Source organism: Rhamphochromis sp. 'chilingali' (genome assembly GCF_963969265.1).
Source record: "Rhamphochromis sp. 'chilingali' genome assembly, chromosome: 22".
Taxonomy (NCBI): Eukaryota; Metazoa; Chordata; class Actinopteri; order Cichliformes; family Cichlidae; genus Rhamphochromis; species Rhamphochromis sp. 'chilingali'.
Genome location: NC_137950.1, coordinates 25,163,918 through 25,188,405, shown reverse-complemented (window position 1 = coordinate 25,188,405; position 24,488 = coordinate 25,163,918). Strand labels below are relative to the sequence as shown.

General features: G+C 39.0%; 1 protein-coding gene across 39 annotated transcripts in view; it reads right to left on the bottom strand.

Annotated features, from left to right (window-relative positions):
• Window positions 1–24,488, bottom strand: part of LOC308390310 (ankyrin-3-like) — a 177,868-nt gene that overhangs the window by 49,362 nt on the left and 104,018 nt on the right. For 18 of the 39 annotated variants that reach the window (XM_080872148.1, XM_080872140.1, XM_080872145.1 and 15 more), the window contains 18 exons: window positions 22,320–22,418; window positions 20,066–20,164; window positions 19,486–19,584; window positions 19,195–19,392; window positions 17,077–17,175; window positions 16,671–16,769; window positions 14,961–15,059; window positions 12,868–13,065; window positions 11,585–11,683; window positions 11,307–11,405; window positions 10,278–10,475; window positions 9,832–9,930; window positions 8,462–8,560; window positions 8,270–8,368; window positions 8,090–8,185; window positions 7,340–7,412; window positions 6,632–6,691; window positions 3,900–3,935 (listed from right to left, as the gene is read on the bottom strand). In XM_080872148.1, the coding sequence (XP_080728274.1) occupies window positions 3,900–3,935; window positions 6,632–6,691; window positions 7,340–7,412; window positions 8,090–8,185; window positions 8,270–8,368; window positions 8,462–8,560; window positions 9,832–9,930; window positions 10,278–10,475; window positions 11,307–11,405; window positions 11,585–11,683; window positions 12,868–13,065; window positions 14,961–15,059; window positions 16,671–16,769; window positions 17,077–17,175; window positions 19,195–19,392; window positions 19,486–19,584; window positions 20,066–20,164; window positions 22,320–22,418 (1,948 nt within the window). The remainder of the gene's footprint in view (window positions 1–3,899; window positions 3,936–6,631; window positions 6,692–7,339; window positions 7,413–8,089; window positions 8,186–8,269; window positions 8,369–8,461; window positions 8,561–9,831; window positions 9,931–10,277; window positions 10,476–11,306; window positions 11,406–11,584; window positions 11,684–12,867; window positions 13,066–14,960; window positions 15,060–16,670; window positions 16,770–17,076; window positions 17,176–19,194; window positions 19,393–19,485; window positions 19,585–20,065; window positions 20,165–22,319; window positions 22,419–24,488) is intronic. The other 21 variants (XM_080872136.1, XM_080872134.1, XM_080872141.1 and 18 more) reach the window with 5 other exon arrangements.

The window sequence follows — 24,488 nt, the reverse complement described above, 5'->3', positions numbered from 1 at the left end:
ACACACACACACACACACACACACACACACACACACACACACACACACACACACTGGCTCTTTTAGACAGATCAATGCAGCTTCTGCCTACAGGCTGTTTTCCAGTCCAGTTTTGGTTCAACAAACACAAACAAAAGTCCTGCTGTCACTGAAAGCTTTTTGTCTCTGTCTCCTGGTGACAAAAAATGGTTAACAGTAACAAGTGAAGCTTGGAAACAGCAAATAATTCCACTATCAGGGCCTACAAAACTAACTTTTATATCAAAATAAAGGTAAGTTTTCAGCAGGTTTAACTGACCACAAGAAGAAAATGCTTTCTCTACAGCCGAGCCCCAGGACATCATTGCAAGTATGTTGCAAAGAAGTGGTTAGAAACATACGTTACAGGTGTCGCAAGAAAACAGGTAGGAGCATGCTATTCCCCTCAGAGGTACAGTAGTTCCTATCCTACTGATGAACCTGTGACTGCAGAGTTAAAAAAGCGAGGGGAGGAGAGCAAGTGCATGCAGGCGGAAAAATGAGGGGAAAGAAAAGGAAGGCATTCCAACAACCACAAAGCAACAGAGACCCCCCCTCTCCTTCTCGTGTCCCCTCACCCCCTGCTGGTACAGCACCCCTCCCCCTAAACTTTCTCTCTCTTTCTTGCACACACACATATTCACAAACATTTTACAGACCCCATCTGGCCACATTCCAACCCATTCTCCGGGAACCCTTCTCATTTCAGCTTCAACATGAGCAGAAACCCCCTCCTCAGTTAGCCACAAACTCACCTCCTGCTTTAAAGCACTTCATTCAGCCACAAGTCCAGTTTGGAGGATTTTGCCCTGAACTAACTTTTCCTCGACTTGTAACCTCCCTTTAGCTCTCTGTCGCTCTCTCCTGCACACACTGTCTATCTTTCTTTCACAGCCCGGCACTCACACAAACAGATCGGCTTTCTCCCGCCTACCCACTCCAGGATTATCCAGTGTGTGTGTGTGTGAGTGTGTGTGTGTGTGTGTTTCCGAACAGACACCTAGAGCTCACTGCAAGACAGAAATAGTAAGTGGGTGTGTGACTTAGACTTAGCCGTCTAACACTGAAACTGGATGTACACATAGAGTGGAATGCACAAACTCTGTTTTCCTTAACTTCCAGTTCTCAATCTTGTGATTTCTATTCGTGCACTGGTTTGTTTACATATCATATTGTATGTCTCTTTAATTTCCAAAGCACGGCTGACTCTGTCTGCCCCCCCCCCACCCCTTTTTTTTTTATCTCTCTTGCTTCTCCATGTAAATTCTTTGGTGTCAGTCACAAATGACCTCACTCATTCAGCTGCTTTGCATGTCAGAAAGTTGTAACTTTGCCACGTCTTTCCTGAATCAGATATTATGCAAATATCTAATAAAGAACTGGAACTTGCAGCTTGGTAGAAAATTGAAAAGCCATTCCAAGTCCAGCAAAATGTGCTGATAATAATGCAGAGGTTCTAGACTGCAGTATGGACAGAGTGAGCTTTGGTGACTAAAAGCAACCTTCGCCAAATTTAGCTTAAGATTCTAACAATGTGACTTCTGCCACAACCCACATGAAAACAAAGGATGAAGCAATGCAGATTATACCGGTTGGCACTGACACCGAAGCATCGAGAGACACGAGGGAAATACAGGCATGTATTTATCTGTGCAACAAACCGATGTTGTACATTGTCATGGATAATGTGGATAATGCAAATTCTTCACTTGTATACACACTTTTTTAGATTCTAGTCAACAAAACCAATACTCAGTGTATCTGCAGTAGTTGCAATTCAACATGTTATTTTCATGAACATGTTTTCTTTCTACATTATCCCATTATTTTTCAAAGTATTCTGCTGACATGCCTGTTTGCACTTCTATGGACTGCACTGTTAATTTTCAAAAGGACAGTGTACTGTTTTAAAAACATTATCTTTTTTATTTTACCTCCAACCTTCCTGTCTTTTTTTGTAAGTGTTATATTATCCACAAGGCTGACAGTCAATGTTCTGGCTAGAGCCTGATGGATTTTTAAGATCAATACTGACACAGATTTTATCATATCATTTTGTAAAAGCCAGTATTCTGATATATCAGCCCTTTTTTTATTCAGCTACAAAACATAAACAGGTATTGCTCTGTTATATGTAAATTAATTGAAGGGTGTTTCTCCAGTCTTTACTTTTTAAATGTTCATTTATCAGCTAGTTTAAATGTTGGTACAGAAAGACTGTTAAATAGCTAATGCTGGCCAATAACACCGGCCCACTGATACACCAACGCCTGATTCTTGAACCTCCAAATTAATTCAATTTCAAATTTGCATTTTCTGCCCGTAATAGATGTGGAAGGGTTCATTTGAGGTAACATTTAGGCAGTAAACAGAATCTGACTTTGGAAAATCACTAGAGACTGTTTTCAAACTTTAGGGCCCTTGGCTATTAAGAAAAGCATCAAGTTTCTGTAATGCATTTTAAAGCCAAGAAGCAAATCTGTTCATGCTGACCATTTATGTGCCACATGTCCAAACACTTTCTATCTAAGGCTGTATTAAAAACTTGAAGCCCCCAGATAATTAAATATCGAGGGTTAGTGAACGTGCCGGAGGCGCACACAGAACTTTCCAAAACCACAAAAACACCTTTCACATAGTGGCTTTCACCCATATTGAAAAGTTGATAACAACTTTATGGTAACCACCTAACAAGACTACCCAATTTTAAAAACAAAACAAGTATATTTAAAAACAGCTGAAAAGCTACTTCTTGTTTGTTGGTTCCAGCTGTTTATGTAAGTTTTCTTTTGAGTTTATTACATACTTATTACATATATAGAAGTACTAGAAAGCCACAGTCTGTTTGCAAGCTTCTCCAAAGCATGAGAGCTGCACACACACTTGTAGCTCACTTCAGGGGCGATTTATAACCTGCAGTTTGGTAAAAGTTTGATTCTTTTTTTTCTAAAGTTTACTAAAGACTGCTTGGATGGCTTCCCATAATTACTTGTTATAGCCTTCTCAAATTCTCAAAGGTACTATAAAGAAAACAGCTGTAAAGGAAACTCTGATCTCATGAGTTTTAGTACCTAAAAACTCGGAAACACTGACTCTTTCTGTTACTGTTCTGGGAACATTTGAGTGAAACTGGGAGGAGATCAATAATGCAAGTGACTCATCACAATGACAGAATGCCATCCCCTGAATACAGTGATAACACCAGCATTGTTGGGCAGCCCATGTCTGAAAGAAGGTTCTTATTTGCAGCCTATTAATCAGTTCTATTACATAAATGAACAGGTTGTCCTCCTTAAATGACAGGTTGCTATATTTAGCTATATTTACAATGTGAATCGGCAAAACTTCAGACAGGAATAAAGGGCCAAAGATGGAAAAAAGACATTAAAATCAGTCACTACATTGGTTATTGGTCATAAACTGAATACCGACATGCCGTGTGTATGTTTTACCCTTTAAATCCTTTAACCAACTTTAACTGACTTTACTGGTCTGGAAAATCTCTCACGAAGGCAAAGTTTACAAATTGCACAGGGGTCTCCTGATTTAGATCATGGATTGAGTGTGTTACTGGAGATGTTAAACACCATTCCTCCACTGGTATGCGAGCTTGAGAGTGTATATTTGTGCGCGTTGAGTTGCCCTCGTTATATTTTTAGATCAAAAATTAAACACGGACACACTGCTGAAGCTCTACAATCAAAACAAGCACTGCACAAAGTCAGCGTGAAGGCAAGTCATGCACATATGTATGAAATCTTTTTCTTTTTTTTTTAATACCAACAAAATCACACACAGTGTTTAGTTGCATCAGTTCAGCTGTGCCAGTTCACGCTGGGTATTAGAGTTAGTTACAACAAGATCACTTTCGTTTGACTTACAGGAATAGCTGATGCAGATATTTCCAACATCCATTTCTGTTTAAACACAAGCAGAATCACATTTGACCATTTCTGTCTACATTTGGAAACACACAGTGTAAAAGATGGACCTAGCTTCCAGCTCTCAAAAGAGGAAACTATTTCATGACCAGTAGGGGGATGACTCTTTTCCTTGAAAAAAACACTTTTGGTTATACAAGTCTGCAGAGGTTTGCTGTGTAACATCATGTGCACCTTTCTCAAAACTTGTCCGTCCTAAAAACATGTGCATTTCCAGACTGGTTGGCAAGGGGTTCCTGGGGTTCCTGGTTGTAGCTAGGTGAAATCAGTCTCAAAGACTGGCGCAATGACAATGTTCTTGCAATTGCTTTCATTTCTAGTATATTGCCAAAGTCGTCTGTAGTTTGCACGGAAGATGCCAACTCGTCTGCATACACTTTGTAGTAGAACTTGACGGTCTCCGTTTTTTGCTTGTGGAGTTTCACTACCATCTGAAGAGTAGCTGAGTGTCTGCAGAGAAGTTGGTGTCCTCCAAATAATCTATGGACAACCTTGGCAATCTGCAAGCAACCAAAGCAATCCCAACAAGGTTTTTGGCATCCGTTCAGGAAATGCACATTTTTTCCTCTCACAACCAGTGGTTTCAGACTGGTCTCACACTAACTTACACTGTCACCAGGAGTATTACACATCAAAAATGGCAGAAAATTTAGTATCACATGGTTAGCAGGCACGTGTCTGCAAAAACTAAACAGGAAAATTGCCCTTAGCTCCCTTACTTTGGACCTCGGTATTATGTAATAAACTAATTTGCTAGTTTTTGGGACAAAGTAAATGAAAGATGTAGTTCATTATGTAAATTATGGTCATTATTAAGAGGAGGATTAACTAGGGTATGCTCACTGGGTAATGACTTGTCAATCTCAAGTCAGAGCCACACTTTACTTGTCACATCCTATTTCAAAAAGCTAGAAGGCGGAGGCGAGATTTGTGTATGATCACATTACTCCAGCCTTCGTTTTTATCAGTTGCCATCTCATCTCTTTTTTTTTTTATCCTATTTTCCCTCAAAAAATTCAAATTTCTAATGCAAACTTGGACCAGTAAAACTCAGTAAAACTCACTGTGAGGTCACCAGAATATCGAGACATAGAGCTATACTGTATTTACATTTCATTAAGTACACTGTATTTGACATCAGCAGAGGTTTTCTAGTAATTTTGTGATATATTCACACTACTGCAGGAAAGTGAACTGTTAAAAGTAGATTACATTTCTGCAAGTTGCTCATATTTATCCACTGTAAACTACAGAAACCATGAAGCGTGTGACAAGCTAAAAATGAAAGCCTATCATCGGGAAAACACCACAGGGGGGAGGACGAGCCAAGCTCCCCCCCTAAAAAAAAAAAAAAAGAAATCTACTGATCATTAATTCCCTGTCTGTTTGTCATTGGGCACTGGTGGTCAAGAGCTCAAGTTCAGATCCTTTTGAGCCATACAGGAGTCTAAAAAAAGAGTAGAAAAGAGTAAACACACACACACACACACACACACTGCAGCAGCTGCTTCAGTGTGTTTGCTTTGGCCTGAACGTGTGAAACTACAATGAAAGCATCACTGACAAGCCCACGAAGACAAAGGATCAAGTGTATGTGTATTCTACTCCGCGGTGTGAAAAGAAATCTGTTACACACTTCCCGACGCTCCATATCCAGACAGTTGGCATGGCAACCGGCAGAAAGGCATATCCCCTGCATTTGGTTGCACAAAAGTACAGGAGGTTTCACAAAAATGCAGTGTGTGCGTGTGGAAGGGGGAAGGCAGCAGGGGAAAGTACTCAAGTACAGCATGGTGTCTCACACATGCATGAATGAAGAACAAAAGTTTTGGAAAAATACTTGGGAAAACAATGAAGAAGAGAGTAGTGCCATTTTAAAGCCATGCCAAAGTTAGTGATTCTCAGTAATTGAAAACACTGCTTCTAGTGTCACGTCAATAAATCCCCCTCATCACATCATAAGTTTAAGACATCCACAGTGCTGTGACTTCACTATATTCACAATAAAACAAACATAATTTTTTTCTAATATGGTTGACATCGGAGCTTTTTGCTAGCAACCAGATATATGAAATACTCCAAAAATCAATCTGGAGGAGGTAAAAACATGGCACATTAATACAACTAATTGATGATTATTTTAAAAAAAATTCTGTCTTGTTACCTGCTTAACCTTAACGAAATATAGTAGCCTGAAACTGACATTACGAGACAAAACATGTTAAACATGTAAGCATAGATGAGTGTTTTGTGGCACTTTTTTTGCCAATTCTATTGCTAGTATCCACCTCTATCTCCTTCAAGGTTAATTTGATTTCAAGTGCATCCCATCATATTGCAACTTTTAGACATTTATTAGTCTTTTGCAAGCAGACATAAATGACAAAGACACCTTTGTGCATTTTGACAGACAAATAAAGGTGCTTTGGTGAAAAAAAGATCTGCAGTATCGAAACATTTTTCCTCAATTAGCATTATTAATCTGTAGCATAATATAGGCTGTTTTACATGTGAGTTATTATTTATTTTGAATGAATCGTGATTCCACTGTGACACAAGAAAAGCAAGAGACTGGAAATAGTTAGAACAAATGAATGACGCGTTAGAGAAGGGTTGTAAAAGGAAATGCTTTAAAGAACAAAAAATGTAGAAAGATTAAAAAAATAAAATACCTTCTTCCACATCAGAAAAATAGTCCTCTGTGATCATTTCGGGGATATTGGCTTTATACACTGTGTGTTTGAATGAAGGAAAGACAAAAAAAGAACCAAAAATAGATGGAGAAATCATATTCACATCAAAATCATAGGAAAAGGAAGAACTGAAAATAAACGTGATTATTATTATTAAATGTTTTAGTTCCATTTGTTACATTGAAAATATCAAAATAAAGTTTCCAATCATGCACACGATTGTATGTCAAGTCACAATTTGGACTCAAATTTAGAAGTTAGAGTTATATTTGAGATATGAAACTCATAGATTTTAGATAGTAACCTGAAATTTTGACTTAGCAATGGAAAAAATATGTGTTGCTTTGGGGGGGTTACAGTGGCGGAAACAAACCTTTCAATTATCAAATAAAAAATAAACAAATAAACATACTGGTTGAAGAACAACAGCAGGTTTTTTCTTCTGAATTACTCAGAAGAAGTAGAAGCAACACAAAATCTTTCATTGACAATAAAAAAAAAATAGAGGGAAATCTAACAATGACAGTACAGTGCTGAAATATTCACTTATTCCAGCCACAAAAGCAAATGTGACCCAAGCTGATATTTTAAAGAATTTGTCTCTCTTCAGGTTGCAAAGACAAGTCTTGCCTTGATATTTATACATCAATAGAATTACTTTGAAAATGCTGTTAAGCAAAACTTTACCTTCATCATCGGACATGTCCAGCACCTCGTTCATGGTCTCGGGGACATTCATTTTGTGCTTCTCGATTACAGTCTGTTGAACAGAAACACGCTCTTAATATCATGACAGTAACTTTACCAAAGTACACGTAATCCAGATTTCTATCCCAGTACAACAGCATCTCTATTCCTGCACTGTTTACTGTGACAATGTTCCAGTAACTTTGCATTTCTATGTTTATGTAGGTCTTTTCTTTCATGTTATTTTTTTAATGTAGCAATACAAACTTATGTGCGCAAATAATAATTCAAAATGTTCTAGAAAGCCTTTGACAGTAGCTTTTATATAGATATATTTTTTTATGTCTGTGAAGGCTCTCAGTCATCCAGGTCATCGTAGTCTATGGAGCTTGGAAAGAAAAGCGTCTGGACTTCTTAAAGAGCTTCTTTAAGTTCTTATAGAACTTAAAGAAGTCCAGACGCTTTTCTTTCCAAGCTCCATAGAATTAAGTTTTTTTAAACACTATCTTAGGCCAGTGCCTTCAATGCTTCTGTTTTTGTGAAGTAACTGCCTGTTACTTCACTGTTAATGCCCGAGGCATTTCAAGATAGCTGCTAAGCGGCAGGAACTGCCTCTAGGATTCAGATTTAAGTATAACTACTACTAAGTTTAAGTATAACTGTATCTATACAGTTAGATACAAGTAAACCATTGAGAAGCCATATTAAACCATACATCACATTTGAACACTCTTTTAAACACATACACACCTGAGTGGTCAGAGTCTCCTCTGTGACCACCTTGAGCGTGTCCACAACAGAGATATAGCCGAGCCTCCTTGCAATGGACAGAGCGCTGTTTCCATTCTGGACAAGTAATAAAAATGATGAGAATTGGTGTTGAAACTAAAAATAAATGAATAAATATTTCAGATTTCTGAGCGTACTGACATTAGTGAGTTCATTGGGCGATGCTCCATGGTGTAACAGCAAGTTGATGATGTGTGTGTGTCCCTGCTGTGCAGCCTGATGGAGAGGTGTGTAGCCGTTCTGCGGGGGAGGGATGAGAGAGAGCATTAGAAGATGTTCACAGAGACAGAAAATCAGTGACGTATGGTGAATATACACGAAAATAACAGTTACCTTTGTCTTGGCGTTGACCTTCGCCTGATTTTTCAGCAGAAAGTTAACCATCTTCACGTTGCCATAGTGACAGGCCACATGAAGTGGAGTGTATCCAAGCTGATGAAAAAGAAATGTAACTTCTGTTAGCACCACTGTGGCTACAATAAGGCATGTATTCATACACTGAAGCCAAAAGGCAGGGAGAGCAGGTGCAAGACCCCCCTAAATGACAACAGATACGACACTCAAATCAAAAATACCACATATGACATAAGATGGAAAACTTGGGGTAGAGGTGGGTTGGAAAGAGGCTTGCAGAGGTAGCAGCAGATGAGCTGTAGGCTGATTGTGGCCTATGTGAATTAACAGTCTTCCCAAGTCCCTTTATAAAACAATAAGACCACATGAGAAACTGGTGAGGATAACTGATTTCTGTATGGCCTATGAGGATTTTTGCCCTGTGACAACTTAATGTTCAGACTGCTTCAGCACCCACACTTTGAGACAAGAGCTCATTTATTTTGTCTGAAAATTAAGCTGAGTGTAAACTGTGAACGTTTAAGCAGCTGCACGTGAAACATGTCCAATGCAAACCAAAACAGTTGTTCTGCCGTGCAGTTTGAAGTTGACACTCTAACACTGTTTCATAAGATCTGAAATTCAAGTTGACTGTCTCACAAAGTAAAAGCTATATTTCCAAAATAAAGGCAAATGGAAGCGAGAGAGGAAAAATAGGCAAAATTCAATGTCTGAATTCCTACAAAGAAGGAAATTTAGTTAATTTGCAGCAGCAGAAGCTTTGTTTGTATGATGCGTCCTCCAGCTGTTGCCATTTCCGAGCCAAGGAGGTCATGACATGGAAACACATAGCAGAGGTATTCCAGCTGTGATCAGCATAGCCCGCAATTACCAATCTTATATTTATAAAACAACAATATTAGACAGGGTGGACTGCAATTAACTTTAAAGACTGCTGAAATCCCACAGTGCTTATGCGCCTTTAAGGGCAGCTATAAAAGAACGATATCGTTTATTTTTGTGTGAGTTCTGTAAAAGACTCAAAGGCTGGACATGATTCAGCAGCTGTTAATGTCTAAATAAGTTCTGGCAGGACTTTTTGCGCTTCTTGATGGCATTTTAAAATCATGTCTTTTTAAAAATTACAAGGCATGTGTTTAATTATTCAATTATCCTATTAAAACTAGAAATGTGTCACTTTTGTGGGAACCTGCCTTGTCAAAAATACAAAAAGTGAGAGCACTGGCACAGACCAAAGCCCAAACCCCAAATGATACTTAATTTACAGCGGTGAAGTGGCAAGATAAGCAAATCCACTTTGCAAATGCCTTAATAACTTTAATCCAAAGACATGAGGAGGCTATCATTACCTTGGTCTCTGGATCTATGAAGGCTCCTTGGTTGCACAAGACCTCAGCAACATTGACTTTATCCTCCTGGGCAGCCAGGTGAAGTGGAGTCAAACCAGACTGAAGGTACAGAAACAAAGAAATAGAGAAATACAGTCAAATACACAAATGACAGAAGAGTGCTGAACACAGTAGTTTGACTGAGACAGCTTGAAATGAAGCCGTTTAAGACACAATGACAGGTTTGCACATCACGGTAATGAAGCACAAATGACAGAAAAATGACAAAAGAAATAACCATCAGAATAACAGAGTTCTGGATAAACAAATATTATTTGTGTAAGTAAAATCAAGGCCCTGCCTGTTTGATACGTGTCGATGGTACACAGACACAAATACACTGCAAACATTAATCTTCTGTCATTGCATGTCAGCCAGAGATCTACACACTAATAAAGGGAAAACACCTTATTGCCCATGTGAATAGGAGCGTCCCGAGCCAGCAGCAGCGTCACAATGTCCACGTTTCCTTCCTGCGCTGCAAGGTGCAGGGGAGTGATGCCCTGCCGCGTTACAGAGTTGGTAGAGGCGCTGTATTCCAGTAAGGTGGTCGTTATCTCCATCTGATTCTTCTTAGCTGCAATATGTAGTGGAGTGTAACCATTCTGGAAAGCAGAGAACGGGAAAATTGACCGTTTTTCTTTTATAATTGAGCTAAGTCACATTTTGTCTTTGCAGAAGACAAAAACTCTGTAACCCTAACCCTGGTTCAATGTTCCACAGAATTAATGTAGCACTCTTGACCCTTCATGATGCTGGCTGGTAATTGTAATAATTACAATGCTAACTGTACAAGAAAAAAGATGACGGGGGGGAGACAAAAAAGGAGACTGAGAATCTTATTTATTTCCCTCTTCCAAACTGAAGAGAAAGTAGCATGTATATATACCAGAGGAAAAAGGAACCACTTGTATTGATCCTTGTTCTTATGCAGCAAGGAAACTGAGCATGAGTGATGGATATTCGGTAGTTTTAGAGGATTTGCTTCATTTGTAAAGAAACTTATTTGTAACTTTTGTCTGCAACCAATACAATTCCCAGTGGAGAGGTTCTCCAGGCCAGCACGGTTGGCAGAAGCCAAGTTGGAGATGCGATATGGTTCTAAATATCTACCTAGTGGTGAAGAGCAATATTTTTAAGCTTCATTTATGTCCCGAACCTGAAGATATTTGCCTTAAAGGATTAAAAAAATGCATCCCTTCAGTGTTCTACCAGAAAATATTGGACTCTTGTTGACTTCAGCAGGAGCTCTACCAAAATATATGATGATAGCGTGGAAGGGCAATCTAATCAGCATGTGGAGCACAGTGTAATTGCATGTAATTGGCCGAATGAATCTAGGTCAGTGTGCTCTCATCCTGAGCCAAAGTGAGGGGTTTTAGTGCATTGTAGGAACATTCAATTTGACCTCCACTGACAGTTTGATTGACTCTTACCTTTGCAGCAGCGTGCGGTGAGGCTCCCTGGTTGAGCAAGAGCAGCGCCACCTTCTGGTTATCATAGTGTGCTGCTACATGCAGTGGAGTTAGTCCACTCTGAACACACATACACAACAATTGTTAGACGGTGATTTATCGTACATGTCGTGGAGAGCAGCTGGAGCAGAGGTGACGTGGAAAGTATTGTGAAAGCTACACCCACGATGACAGCTGAGGTGGTACTGATGTGTGCGACATCAATATAAGTCTCTCTCAGATGCACAAACATGCATTACCTTTCCAGCAGCATCAGGCTGAGCGTTCTTCTGCAGCAGCAGGTTGGCCACCTCGATTTTCCCATATTTTGCTGCGACGTGCAAAGGAGTGAAGCCCTTCTGCAGAAACACAAAGGAACATTACACCTAATTTAATACAGTTACTTCTTCTCCCATGACTCATTTTCTACACATGGCAGCCCAACAGAACCACATGTGTTTAATCATAAAGTAAGCGAGCAATTTTCAGGATTATGTCATGACAACATGGAGAACTGCCCCCTTGGTCCTTAAACACAAATCAGCACAGGGTGGAGAAACTTAGTGCTTGATTTAGATTCTTTAGCTCTGAGGGAACAGATTCAAAAACCATGATCATGATTCAGAAGCGGGCCTGTAGAAGTTTGTATGGAAAGACGGAGGAAGCTAATGGGATGTAGAGATGGGAGTTTAACTGCAACTCGATTAAATTAAACCTCACTGGGATTTGGGACGTATGTGTGCGTCATATGTCTTTTACATTGAGTACAAGTTACTGCAGCTCCAAACAATGTAAGATTTGAAAACCATGTTATGCACATAACCTAAGAAGAAAGTCTTACACTTCTGGTTTTACAATTGCATCACAGTCTTTAAAGCTGTTGTGAATTTAGTGGACTTTCTAATGGGTGGAGCAACTTAAAAACAAAGCGGACATCTGAAACCTGTTGCTAAATTTTCTGATTCATCCAGACATTGCTAAAAATTACCTGGTCTGTCTTTAAAGAGTTAAAAATACGTGGCCATAAAATGCTCTGCTGAAACGTAAATTGATGCTTTTGAAATGAGTAACTGACATGGAAAACTGAGCCAAAAGTCGACAAAGGCTTCTCCAGCAACAGCATTTCATTTTCAGACTCTATGCTCTTACTTTGTCCACAACCTTATTATGACACATCTTTTCCACTGGCAGACTGTCAACTATAACTGGTATTCCACAATCATGTAACTCCACTCAGTCCAAATGTTGCAAAATCCCTGTAGAATTCATGCATTAACATTTTTCAAGCTTTTCCAGGATGAGACAGGACAACCATCATGTTACCAGCTGCAAGGATGCAAATCTAGCTGATCTGCAACAGGATAAAACCTCCTCTCTGTCTTCAGCAGATTGAATTAAAGTTTTTGGACTAGTTTATGAGTATAAGCACATAAGCCATCAGTGTCTGTGTGAGTACTGATTAACTAGTTTGCCTGCACAATATGTTTGTGTGCATCTGTGGGTTTGAATAATAATTTTGTTTATGTGCAAGTTTCATATTTACCTTAGTAGTAATGCCCAGACTAGCTCCATGGTCCAGCAGCGTTGCAGCTATATCTCTGTGCCCCTCCCTGGCGGCTAGGTGTAGGGGGGTGTATCCAGAGTTGGTCGTGGCATCTGAGTATGCTCCGTTCGCCAGGAGCTGCTGCACAATATCTTGCTTACCAAGACGGCTTGAGATGTGCAGAGGAGTCTGGTCATCCTGATAGAAAAATCCAGCAAAAAACACCTTTTATTATTAAAAAGGACCAACATTTGGAGCCATGTTTCTGGACAAGATGCAGCCCACTTAACAAATGTTTTTGGTATCTCCAAACTCCTGTGGAAAATCTCTGGCTCCATCTGCTAATCGCGCCAACTGCATTTTTGTTGTTTTGCAGTGACATTCAAAAAAGAAAAAGAAAAACACATTTGCAACTTAAACAGCAAGACAATGAATTTGCCATAAAGCAAGAGAAAGCAAACAAGGAGACAGATTCACAGCTGAAGCCTCTTCAGTGACCCCTCTTATATTTTCACATTATTTATTTTAAATGGCAGCATATAAACAGAGTAAATTCAGAATGAGCTTCTGTGCTTCGCGTAACACTTATTCTCCCCTGAAGCCATCCATTGAAAATACTGAAGCATATTTGACACAGACATTTCTCTGATGTAATATATGGGACTGTTTTTGCATTGTATTGGTCTTGAACAATAGCATACGTATGATAATAGAACCAAACTGATACAGGAATTTCATTGAAGAAATATTTGCACAAATATATTGGAATATATCATTTTTAAATTTAATGCAATGTACTTCACAAGCTATTGGGCATTTTAAATGCAACACACTGCTCACCTCCACATCCCCTTAGGAGTAATGTATATTCAACTAAATATGTGATAGACTGCAAACAAAGCATCTGAAGCTGCTCTAGTGAACAAATTATGTTAGAAACTCAACCATTATTATTGGCTCATGCTGGATAACATGCAACATGTTACATATTTGCAGCAGGCTCATATTGGCTAATAATATTATCCAAGGAATATATCAGTTGGGATCTATTGGAAAGAATTTATTTCATCATCATCATATTGTTACAGGTACAGGGAACCCTATTACTTTTCATAGCAGTGCAGGACAGGGACATGAATAACTTATTAGAAGTCACATTATTTGTCCTGTGAGCTCCAGGAGGTTGTTCTTTGTGTACAGGCTCTGATCAGCTGACCTGTGTTGTTGCTGCTGGCTCTGCTGGAGGTTTTTTTGCTCTTTTTGGATTTACTAAACTGAATTCTACTACATGAGCAGATGTGGTATGCGCTAATATGGCTGCTTTCCATCTGCTGGCCAGTTTAAAGGTGGATTTTGGGAACTGATGACTTCTCCTTTTGACTTAAGCTCACAGTGACCACAGATACCACAGTCTTTTCTACACCAGTCCAGCACAGTCCATTACTGTAAACTGAACCACAATGATGGAAATCACCCAGTTCAACATGCACTTACTGCCTGTGATTCTCACAAAACCTTATTATCTTTCAATATATTGTATAAGACATTTCCCAGTAAATAACCAGATAACTTTAGCAACACATTTGCTGAGTCAAAGTCACACTCACATAATAGCAACTCTGTTTATCATGACTGCTCTTTTGTAGCTCTGAGTAGATTGTAGATCCTTGCGAATAACAGCCTCGTGTAACTAGAATTTTTACTCCTATTTGTATCCAAAAAATGCATAAAAGGACAAACAAGAAAAATGATTTATGAAGAGTGTGCAGGTGAAGCATAAGGCAACATTATTTTCTAATTTGTTGAGTATTGCAGCTGCTTACATAAAAGAACTGCAACACATAAAAAACCAGACTCGCTTGATATTATTATGTATGAAATGCACACCAGGTAGCGTTACTTAATAAATTAAGCTGACAGAAAGTTTTTCTGAATAATTTTGACCCATGACTGTAACTTTTCAGTAATTAAACATGTGCAAAGACACATTACATAAGCATACAAACACACACTTGTGCTCACATTTAGTAGCTCTAATGCCCAGGCGCATATAAACACCAGATAATCGTTACTGATTGAGAGTGATGCTCTACCTTGGCCTTGGCGTCGACTCGTGCTCCATTCTGAATCAGATACCGGACCACATTGGACTGTCCCGCCCTCGCTGCCATGTGGAGTGCTGTCTCCCCCCTCTGAAGCACACGCAGAAAACGAGGGATGGATAGTTATTCCAAAGTTTTGAATGTTACTCTTTCTTTGAAAACACCCTCATACAAAAAAACTTCTTTTTGTGAAGACGTACACTGGGAAGGAGTGGCTGACAAAGAGAAAGAGCCAGATAGACCCCCTCGCTCGCTCTCCACACCCAACTCACCATAATGACGTCCCATAATGCTCTGTTACTACGGTAACCTGGCCACAGACACGACGTGGGCGACCAAACACTCGGGGTTGAAGAGTTGACTGTGCACTACTCGTTCCCCTCTTTCTTTCTTCCTCGCTCTTGCCTTTCTCTTTGGCTCAGCTTACTTTTTTCTCCTCTTTTTCTCCTTTCATGTCATCCCAGAGTTAATGGGGTCAGTAGTAAAGTTTGTAGCTCCTACTGAGGAGTGTCGATGGACCAGATGAGAATTAGAGCACATTTCCGTATGAGCAAATTACATTAAATACCTCCTCTCCACCTACGGAGGATTTCTCTGCTGTCTGCACCAATTAAGGTTTAGATTTTGTGGATAAACAGCTAGTGTTAAGTCACTTCCTATGTTTGTATTTCTCTCTCTCTGTGCAATTAGCTGTTTTAGGTATTGTTTCAGATTTTTTAAAGGGTTTCATAGGCTTTGTGCTGCTCTTGAGTTTTGAATCCTTAGTCAAAACATCTGAGTTGGGTGTCTGTTTAGGTTTTTCTAAAGCTATTCTGGTCTTTGAAGGTTTGATTTGTGCGTTTTGTAGGCTGAATTTTGATTCCTGTTGTGATATGTTTTCATTCTAGCAATACTGAGGCTCAGGTTTATTGCACTCTCTGAGCCCTAATTACTGTTTAGAATTTATAAACTTTCTAGTCTTAGTTTTGAGTTCCTTAGTTTAAGTGTCTGTTATGAGTTAGTCATTTCCTGCTGGCGTACTTCCCTCACCATTTCGCTAACTGCTCCTTCCTGTCTCATCTTTCTCTGTTTATGCCTTCATTGTCCAGTCTTCTACTGTGTCTGCCATGTGTACTGATAGTCTTGTCTCTATGTTTAGAGATATTTCCTGTTTTATTTTAAATGTCGGTTTTCTTTCATGTCTTGTGTCACTTTTGCGGCTTTATGTTTTTGACCGTATTGATCGTCTTCACCTGTTTCTCATCCCCAGTCACCCCTCGGTGTATAAATAGTCTTATCTGCATCTTTCCCCGTGTGCCTGTATGGATTTTGATTCTGTTTTTGCCATCTGAGCTCTGAGCTCATCAGCTTTGATAAAAGATTTTATTGTAAAAACAAAGGGGGGCCTAGCAAAAACAAGTTTGGGAACCACTGGTTTAAGCTTTATAAAGTTATGAGCTAATCATATGGTTTGTACAATTTTTGAAGATGCTGAGAACTAAATGAAATGAAGCAAAAAGATCTAAATTTTCATCTGTTATACAGTAAAGAGGAAATATTCAAATATTATGGTTAAAAATATATTATAAGCAAATATATTTCACTTTGCTTTCCCCCCGCCCGCCCACCCAGCACATGGAAGGAAAAGAAAAGGAAAGAATATCCTCTCACGCCCCCTGTCTTATCACACGGTAATGATGATGACGAACTTCCTGAACTCACCACATTGCTTGTGTTTGGTGAAGCCCCGTGGTTGATTAGCTGGTGGACGATGTTTTCATGTCCCATAAAAGCTGCAACGTGGATCGGCGTCAGACCGGACTAGAGATGGAAACGCAAAGAAGAGAGGAAAAGAAAAAAAGTCAATGAATTAAAGAAACACTAAAGAAGCACGAGAACATTTCTGTAGGTCATTAAATGCAAATGTGCAAACTTTTAAGAAAGTCAGTCTGCTATCAATCAACAGAAGACCAACTATTACAGTATTTCTTCTGAAATGTAGTGGATTACAGGTGTAGAGTAGCAGTAGAGGTAGAATTTCCCCACTCCAACAACTAAATTAACAAACTACACAAAAATAATTGATGTCTTAGTGCTTAAATGACACACACACTCCAGACACACTTACCTCTGTGACAGCCTGTATAGACGCTCCATGCTTCAGAAGCAGCTCCATCACCTTAAGTCTGTTTTTCTTGCAGGCAATGTGCAGGGGAGTGAAACCATTCTATGAAAGACAAAAAGAAATAAATAAAAGTATAAAAATAGTCCAAACAGTCTTTGTGTTTGGCTTTGTAGGACTTGCAGACAAATCTGGAACACCGAGTGGAAACTACAGCACAAAGGGGGGACTGTTTTTTCTTTTATCCCCTCTCTTTCTCTCCCTCTGCCTCTTAAAACCCTCTGCTTGCAAACCAGACAAGCATGTGTGGAAATAATCGAGTGGACTGTAAGCTATCAAAAAAAAAATAAAAACTCCTCTACACTGAAATAGATACTTTCCTTTACAACTCACTTTTCTCTCTCTCCTCACCCTCCTTCATCCCTCCCCTCCTTTACTCTCCTGACTTTGAGGTTTCAGGCTCAGTCCTATGACTTCATTTTCCTCTCCATGTCCTTTTCCCCGTCTTACTTATTCTCTCTGGTTATAAAGTCCCAGTGCTCTAACCACACCCAGACTGCTCCCATTGCAGAGCAGCAATGCTCGTCTTATGCCAAGACATCGGCTGGGATACTAAAGTCTTTTTAATTCTACTTGTTTCTTTGTGTTCCCCATCAAATGTTGCATCTCAGCCTTTTTTCTTTTTTGTTAGTGGAAAAAGGAAAGGTTCATTAAAAAAATGTAATAAAAGAAGAAAAAATGAGAGAAGGCAGAGAGGTACAACTTAAATAGACGAAAAAACATTTTTGGGTAGTTGTAAAGTGAAATGACTGAAATGTCACAACCCTGAGCAGCACAGCAGGTGCTCTAATACTTCATTTTCATCAGTTTTCTATGTCGCTGCATATTATGCAGATGCAGCGGTCTAGCAGCATTTTTACAGCACCAAACTTTGGCGCTAGAATAAAAACTCTTTAAACCTGAACCTTCAAATAAGTGCCCAAAAATTAAATTATTTTGAAAATGGAACATTTGAACCTTTTGACAAATTAAAAAAAAAAAAAATTACATATCAATTTGCATATATGAGTTTTAATTTGTATCATGTTTACTATAGCAGCAATCAGATTTAGTTTATTGCTAAAACATGTATTGTGGAATTTATTTAGGGTTTCTGGGGAGAAAAATATTTTCACTGATGATGCAGGAGTCTCAAAACCTCACAAAAACTATATGTAGTAAATATAATACACTAGACGTTAAGTGGTTGAAATTGCAATACCTCAAATGGCCACTTGAGGCTCACTCCAAAAGCATGTCAATCCCCACAGACTATCATGTTAAAATGTAAAAACCTTCGAGCAGAAATAAACATTTACAAGTTTACAGTCCAGCTTTGTTCTGTGACACTGTAGGGGGGATTTTTTTTTCAAACTGAATTTAAAATGTTTTGAGGCTTACGCTTATTCATATTTTGTGGTGTGGTTGACAGATGCCTGCCAAGAGGCGGCTGTGGCTGTCTACTAGTTGTCACCTCAGCTGAGTTCGTAGTGCTGGTGCAGTCTGGAGCTCATCCAAGAATATTGTGCTCCAGTTTTGGGGAGTGCAAATTTGCTATTTATTAGCAAGATGCACTGATCAGATGGTATCTGTGGCTATGCAATCCACCAATAGAAAGTGAAGCCACGTTTGATTAACATGTTATCACATTGCTAACCAAGTTAGCTAGCAGTAGCTGGCAAGTTAGAACTTCACTACTTCTTCAAATATCCACCAAATTTTTAAGCTTAAGGTTTCAACGTGGGAGCCCACAGACAACTGCATGAGATCATGGAGCTTTTATCTGCAGCTAATAGCTTTGTCTACATTCAAATTAAATGCAATTGTCATTGAGATTGTCATTGCTAAAAAGAAGGCGCTCAAATATTCAGCAAAACTGTTGTTATACAGGAACAGGATTTCAATAAGAGTCACAACATGTCTTATCATTTTTAACTTTACATAAAAGAATTCCTGCTTCTCTTGATTAGCCCAAGCAACAAGATGCTCTGAGATGATGAGCCCTTTTAATTCCTCTCCATTATTTTGTACTTTTCATCAATTTTTATTTATTTTTATCACAATAAATAATTGAGATCCCCTCACCAGCGCCTTGGCGTTGGGATTGGCTTTCTTGTCCACGATGACCTTCGCCACCTTGTAGTGCCCACAGTGGGCAGCAACGTGCAGCGCCGTCAGGTAGTCGTTTGTCACGTCATCCACGGGCGCGTCATGGTGCAGCAGCAGCTGAACACAGTTGAGGTGGTCGCCTTGCGTTGCCATGTGAAGAGGAGACAGACCGTTCTGGAAGGAAAAGAAGGAGAAAGATGTTCAGCGATGTGAAGTTAATACGGATGCAGTTTGCTAATGTGATTTTGTTGGCTTGTTCTTAAAAACCTTGGTCTTTGACAGTATTGGAGCTCCTCTGTTCAGCAGCATCTCCACTACTTGCTCATGGCCACTTCTGGCGCCACAGTGAAGAGGAGTTAGACCGTCCTGTGAAAACAAACACCTGCTGCTCAGCCGTGAACTTCATACCATCATCAACAAGCTCGTTGAGCAACAGACAAGATTTGACATGACACCGCAGGTGATGCTTAATCCTCGCACAGCTGTGGGTGGGATTAGATAATAATAATTTTAGGGTTTTTGGAAATCTCTCAGCTAAAAAATTATATGATGGACAAATGTAAAGCACCCTACACCTAGTGATTATGGATTTTATCCTCTCATTTTTAATTAATGTTTTTTACCCTTCCATTATATTCATTTCACATACCACCCTGTGTAAACAGCCTACGTATGGTTGTATGTTTACTTTATCGGGAGTTATGTTAGTTTGATGTAAAGCACTTCTAAATTATATTGAAATATTGAACGTCTATGAGCATTAAATACATGAATACACGTTTAAATATCAATATTTAAATCTAAACTGAACACTGCATCAAATAACATTGTGCGCATGTGATTGTACCTTGGTGCGTGCATCTATCTTGGCCCCTCTCTCCAGCAGCAGTCGCACCATGTTGCTGTTCCCACGTTTGGATGCTACGTGCAGCGGTGTTATGTCGTTCTGCAGGAAACAGAGATGCATTGTTTAGCTATTCAGACGAAGAGAAAAGAAAAATCAACATTTATTTCAGGAAAAGAGAAGGAGTACCACTGCTAATACGTCACTTTTAGGGAAAATTGGCTCTATTTGACAGTGCCAGAGGGAAATGGCTAAATACCCCCCTCTAGAGGACAGTGATCATTCCAGCCAGAGCGACCTTAGCTTTGAGGTTCTGTTCTAAAAATGCCAGAGACTTCTAATATCTCTATGTGTTCACCAGAGATTGTGTGTATTTCCAGTATGTGTTTGATATTTTGCCACCAAAGAACACAGTTTTCACAGTTATTTAAAAGGAAATGTTAGCTTTAATCTAGACTTTTCTCAGCATCAACACATTTCAGCCTTCTTATATCCGGTGTTTGAACAGGCCCTTACTGCCAGAGTCATCATCCACTGAATATTTATTTTAAGGTTGAGTAACTGGAGTTTCATCCAAATGTTACTCATGTAAGAGTAAATAAATATGCCAGGGTTCTACATTTTCAGTAGTGAGAGAGGCAAAATCGTGTGTGTGTGTGGGAGAGAGAGATGATATGTAAAGTACTAAACCTGGTCCAGGCTTTGAATGTGATTATTAAAATGATTCCTTGGCTTTGAAAACATCATGCAACATTTGAAGATTCTAACAAATATCTCTCAGCAGATTTCCTTAACTTTAAACATAATTAAATAGAAATAATGAACAAAATAAAGATGAACTGAACCTAATTTGACATTCAGAGCATGAATTTGGGCGTTTCAGAAACAATAAATGCAAGTGCGGTAGAGGAAAGGAACATCCCGCATTCAAAAAACACAATGAAGAGAGAACATCCTGATAAAACAGAATGCGGCACATTCACTGCTTTAGCTCAATATCTTGTTTTCATATTGTTAGCAGAAAAATCACAATTTAAATGTAATTACTGGCCCACCCCTACTGTGCATGGTTGCAGTGAGGGTTGAGTGTGAGGGTGTGGCTCAATGGTGTGTTTTTAATGGTTCTTGGGGAAAAAAATAAAGCTCTTTGTGGCACAAAGGAATCAGAGAGGCCGGCATGACTATTCTCTGTTTTGAGTAAAGTGATGCATTTATTGAATCTGGACAAAACACATCAAAAGACAAACACCTTTAATCCTAACTTGGAACATTAGAAGTTACTTGACTGACATTATAGACATGGAAAAGAAACAACTTCTATTCATGTTTTGTAATCTGTTCATGAGTGATGGGAAGGTGGAGCATGTGGTGTACATGTGGATTAATGCTCGTGTTGCCCAACTTCTCACCTATGGTGATGAAATGTGCATAGTTAGCAAAAAAATAAGGGTGCAAATATAAAAGGGTGGGCTCAGCTGCAGACATAGAGGAGCTCAGAGTAAAGCCACTGATCCTTCATGTGGAAAGAAGCCAACTGAGGTGATTCAGAAATCGACTGGGAGCTTCCCTTCTGGGTTTTCTGGGATGCCCAACTTGGAGGAGACCCTGGGACAGACCCAGATCATACTGGAGATTATTTATCTCATCATGTCTAGGAATGCCTTTGGATCTCCCTGTAGGAATTGGAAAGTCTGAAAAACCCAGCTTAGCCTGCTGACACTGCAACCCGACTTCAGATAAGCAGAAGATAATGTTTGAGTGGATTCTGTTATAGATTCATTTGCTCATGAATGTGCCCACTTTTAACATATATTTAGGGAAGCATAACTGTAACATTTATGAATAAATCAAATAAATGGCACATTGGGTGAGAAAATTAGAAAAGAGGCCACTTTCCTGAGTAAATTATGGTATGAGACGTGTGTTTTAGGTTGTTTCCACATGGTAAGTGCTTATTTGGTCTAACACTTACACACTCACAAACCACCAGCTATCAAAATCCATAACTGCTGCATCCATTCCTACAGTCTGTGGGATCAGATAGAACGTGGACTGCATGTGCATGTTTCCTCCAGGAGAGTGACAAGTACAGCTGTGGAATTATATACACAGGCAAGCAAAAATTCCTGCACATCCTTCCCTGCATAAAGTAAAAGTTTTGGTATGAAGGTTTGCAGCAGCACTCTGCATGTAGATATGAGTGTGAGTGTGTGTGTGTGTGCAGGCGCGCTTGTCGCCTTTGAAGTGAAGGACCTACCCTCGCCTTGAAGTCCACAGCTGCCCCTCTGTTAAGCAGCAGTGTTGCTACGTTGATGTTGCCGTAGTGAGCCGCAATATGCAGAGGAGTGAACCCGCTCTGAGAGAGACGAGAGAAACAAGACACACAGGAAGAGAAACAATTAAAGAGGAAGGAAAAAGAAGTAGCAACTGTCTAATAATGAGCCATAAGCAAAGCATGATTGGACATTACATGTAAGAGCATCTTGCTAAAAGCAGACTAACAGAGCACAGCAGACCAGAGCTGAGCAGGAGTCAGACATGCTTTGAAAATTTCAGCATAAAAGGAGTGGACTTTCATAAGAAACACAAACTCCCTAGCCACTTTATTAGGCAAGCTGATAAAGTCCAACAGCACTACCAATTATTCTTATGACGGGCAATTGGCATTAATTTAACTGTTTGCTTAATGCTGGTTTTCTATTGGACAGATTGAAATTCAAATATAAATTTGTCCAATGCAAATTGCCACCTCAGTAACATCTCTGTTTCCACCTGACTGACAATGTCGATCAAAAGAGAATGCTAACATGTATGTTTATATTAAGGTTTGCAGATGTACCTAATAAAGTGGCCACTGACTGCATATTTCAACTTTTTTGCGAAATTATTGTGGTAAGTATATAGCATTTAACAATGTCTGACACAATACAAACAAAAATAAGAACCTACCAAATAAAACAAGCATGCAGATTAAAAAACAAATGCAAATACTTAGTGTCTCATTAAGCTTTTGCTTTCATTCCTAAAAAAAAAAACTCCTTGCTATATGCTTTTATCTGACAGGAAGCAGCATGCAGGTGAGCATGCATCTATTTTAGTTGAGTTTGTAAGACTGCTTTTAAGAAACAGTGACTGAAAAGCCTAAACTATTGCCATTTCTTGAAGACTTTTAAGTTACCGGCTCACTGAACATGAACGGCTTAAAAAAAACAAAGAAATCATTCATTTAGTTTGATCATTTCCAACTGTTCATTCTTAGCTTATTTTCCCCCAAATTATTTGTTGCAGCAACAAGCAGTGCATGCCAAAAAATTTATGTTTCTATATCAAATAACAAATAAAAATATTGTAACTCAAGTGGGATCACAGTACAGAGAGATGCTACTGTGAAGGGAGAAAGACATGTCAACAACACAAGGATATTACACAACACACATAAATACAACTCTAAAAAGACAACAAGACTAGCTAATGCTTTTTTTTAATTTCAAAGTTCTTTTTGAGTTTTTGCTTTGCTAACTGATGTGGTTTCCAACACGTCATTTCACATGTCAGCTGGGTGCAATGGTCTGATAAACCAATGCCCATTACTGCTGGATACAGTTACATGTTACAAGCATGTAAGGGTTCAGGGCATTCACTTCTGTAAAATCACAATTCTTTGTATGAACAAAACCACTCAAACTAGCTATTTTCCCCATCTGTAATCCTTAAGCTACAGTATGATAAGCTGAAGTCAACTGAAGCTTGTCATTAGCTCCCCAGTTATTGCAAAATATCTTACTCTTGACAAGAAAATGAATAAAAAATATTACATAAATTGTAGTTACATTTAAAACTTTACATTGTAATTCTAAACATCATATTTTAGAATAAATGAGAATGTACCCAGTAATGAAGTCAAGATGAAGAGTATGCGAACACAGCAGTATTCACATGAACTGCCTACTGCTACTTTTTGCATGAGAAAAATCACATCAACAAAAGAATTTTCTTTGTTGATTTTATTTAATTTGAATAAAAATTAGGCTGTGCTGTAGCAGTTTATCTTCCTGATGACCACGATGATTTCATGCGTCCCATAAACTCTGGATTTATGGTAAAGATAAAGTTCTTTTTTTAAGTTATGCAAACTCAAATCTTACACCTTGATGCCTCTGCTGAGCTCTTTTTTCCCCCCTAATCCTGTGTTGGTACCCTGCTGGATTTCACTGATAGAAGCTCAATTAACTCCACCAAAGACATTTTAGTAATGGTTTGGTTTGTCTCTTTGTTTTCAGCATTACTCCAAAAGTTTTGGGCAGATTTGCAGTAAAACAACACAAAACACAATGGAAGTTGAATAAAAACAAAATAGAAGTAGGAAAAATACAGAAAAAACACAACAGAAATATTTTTGGGGGAGACATTAACGTGACAGAACAGC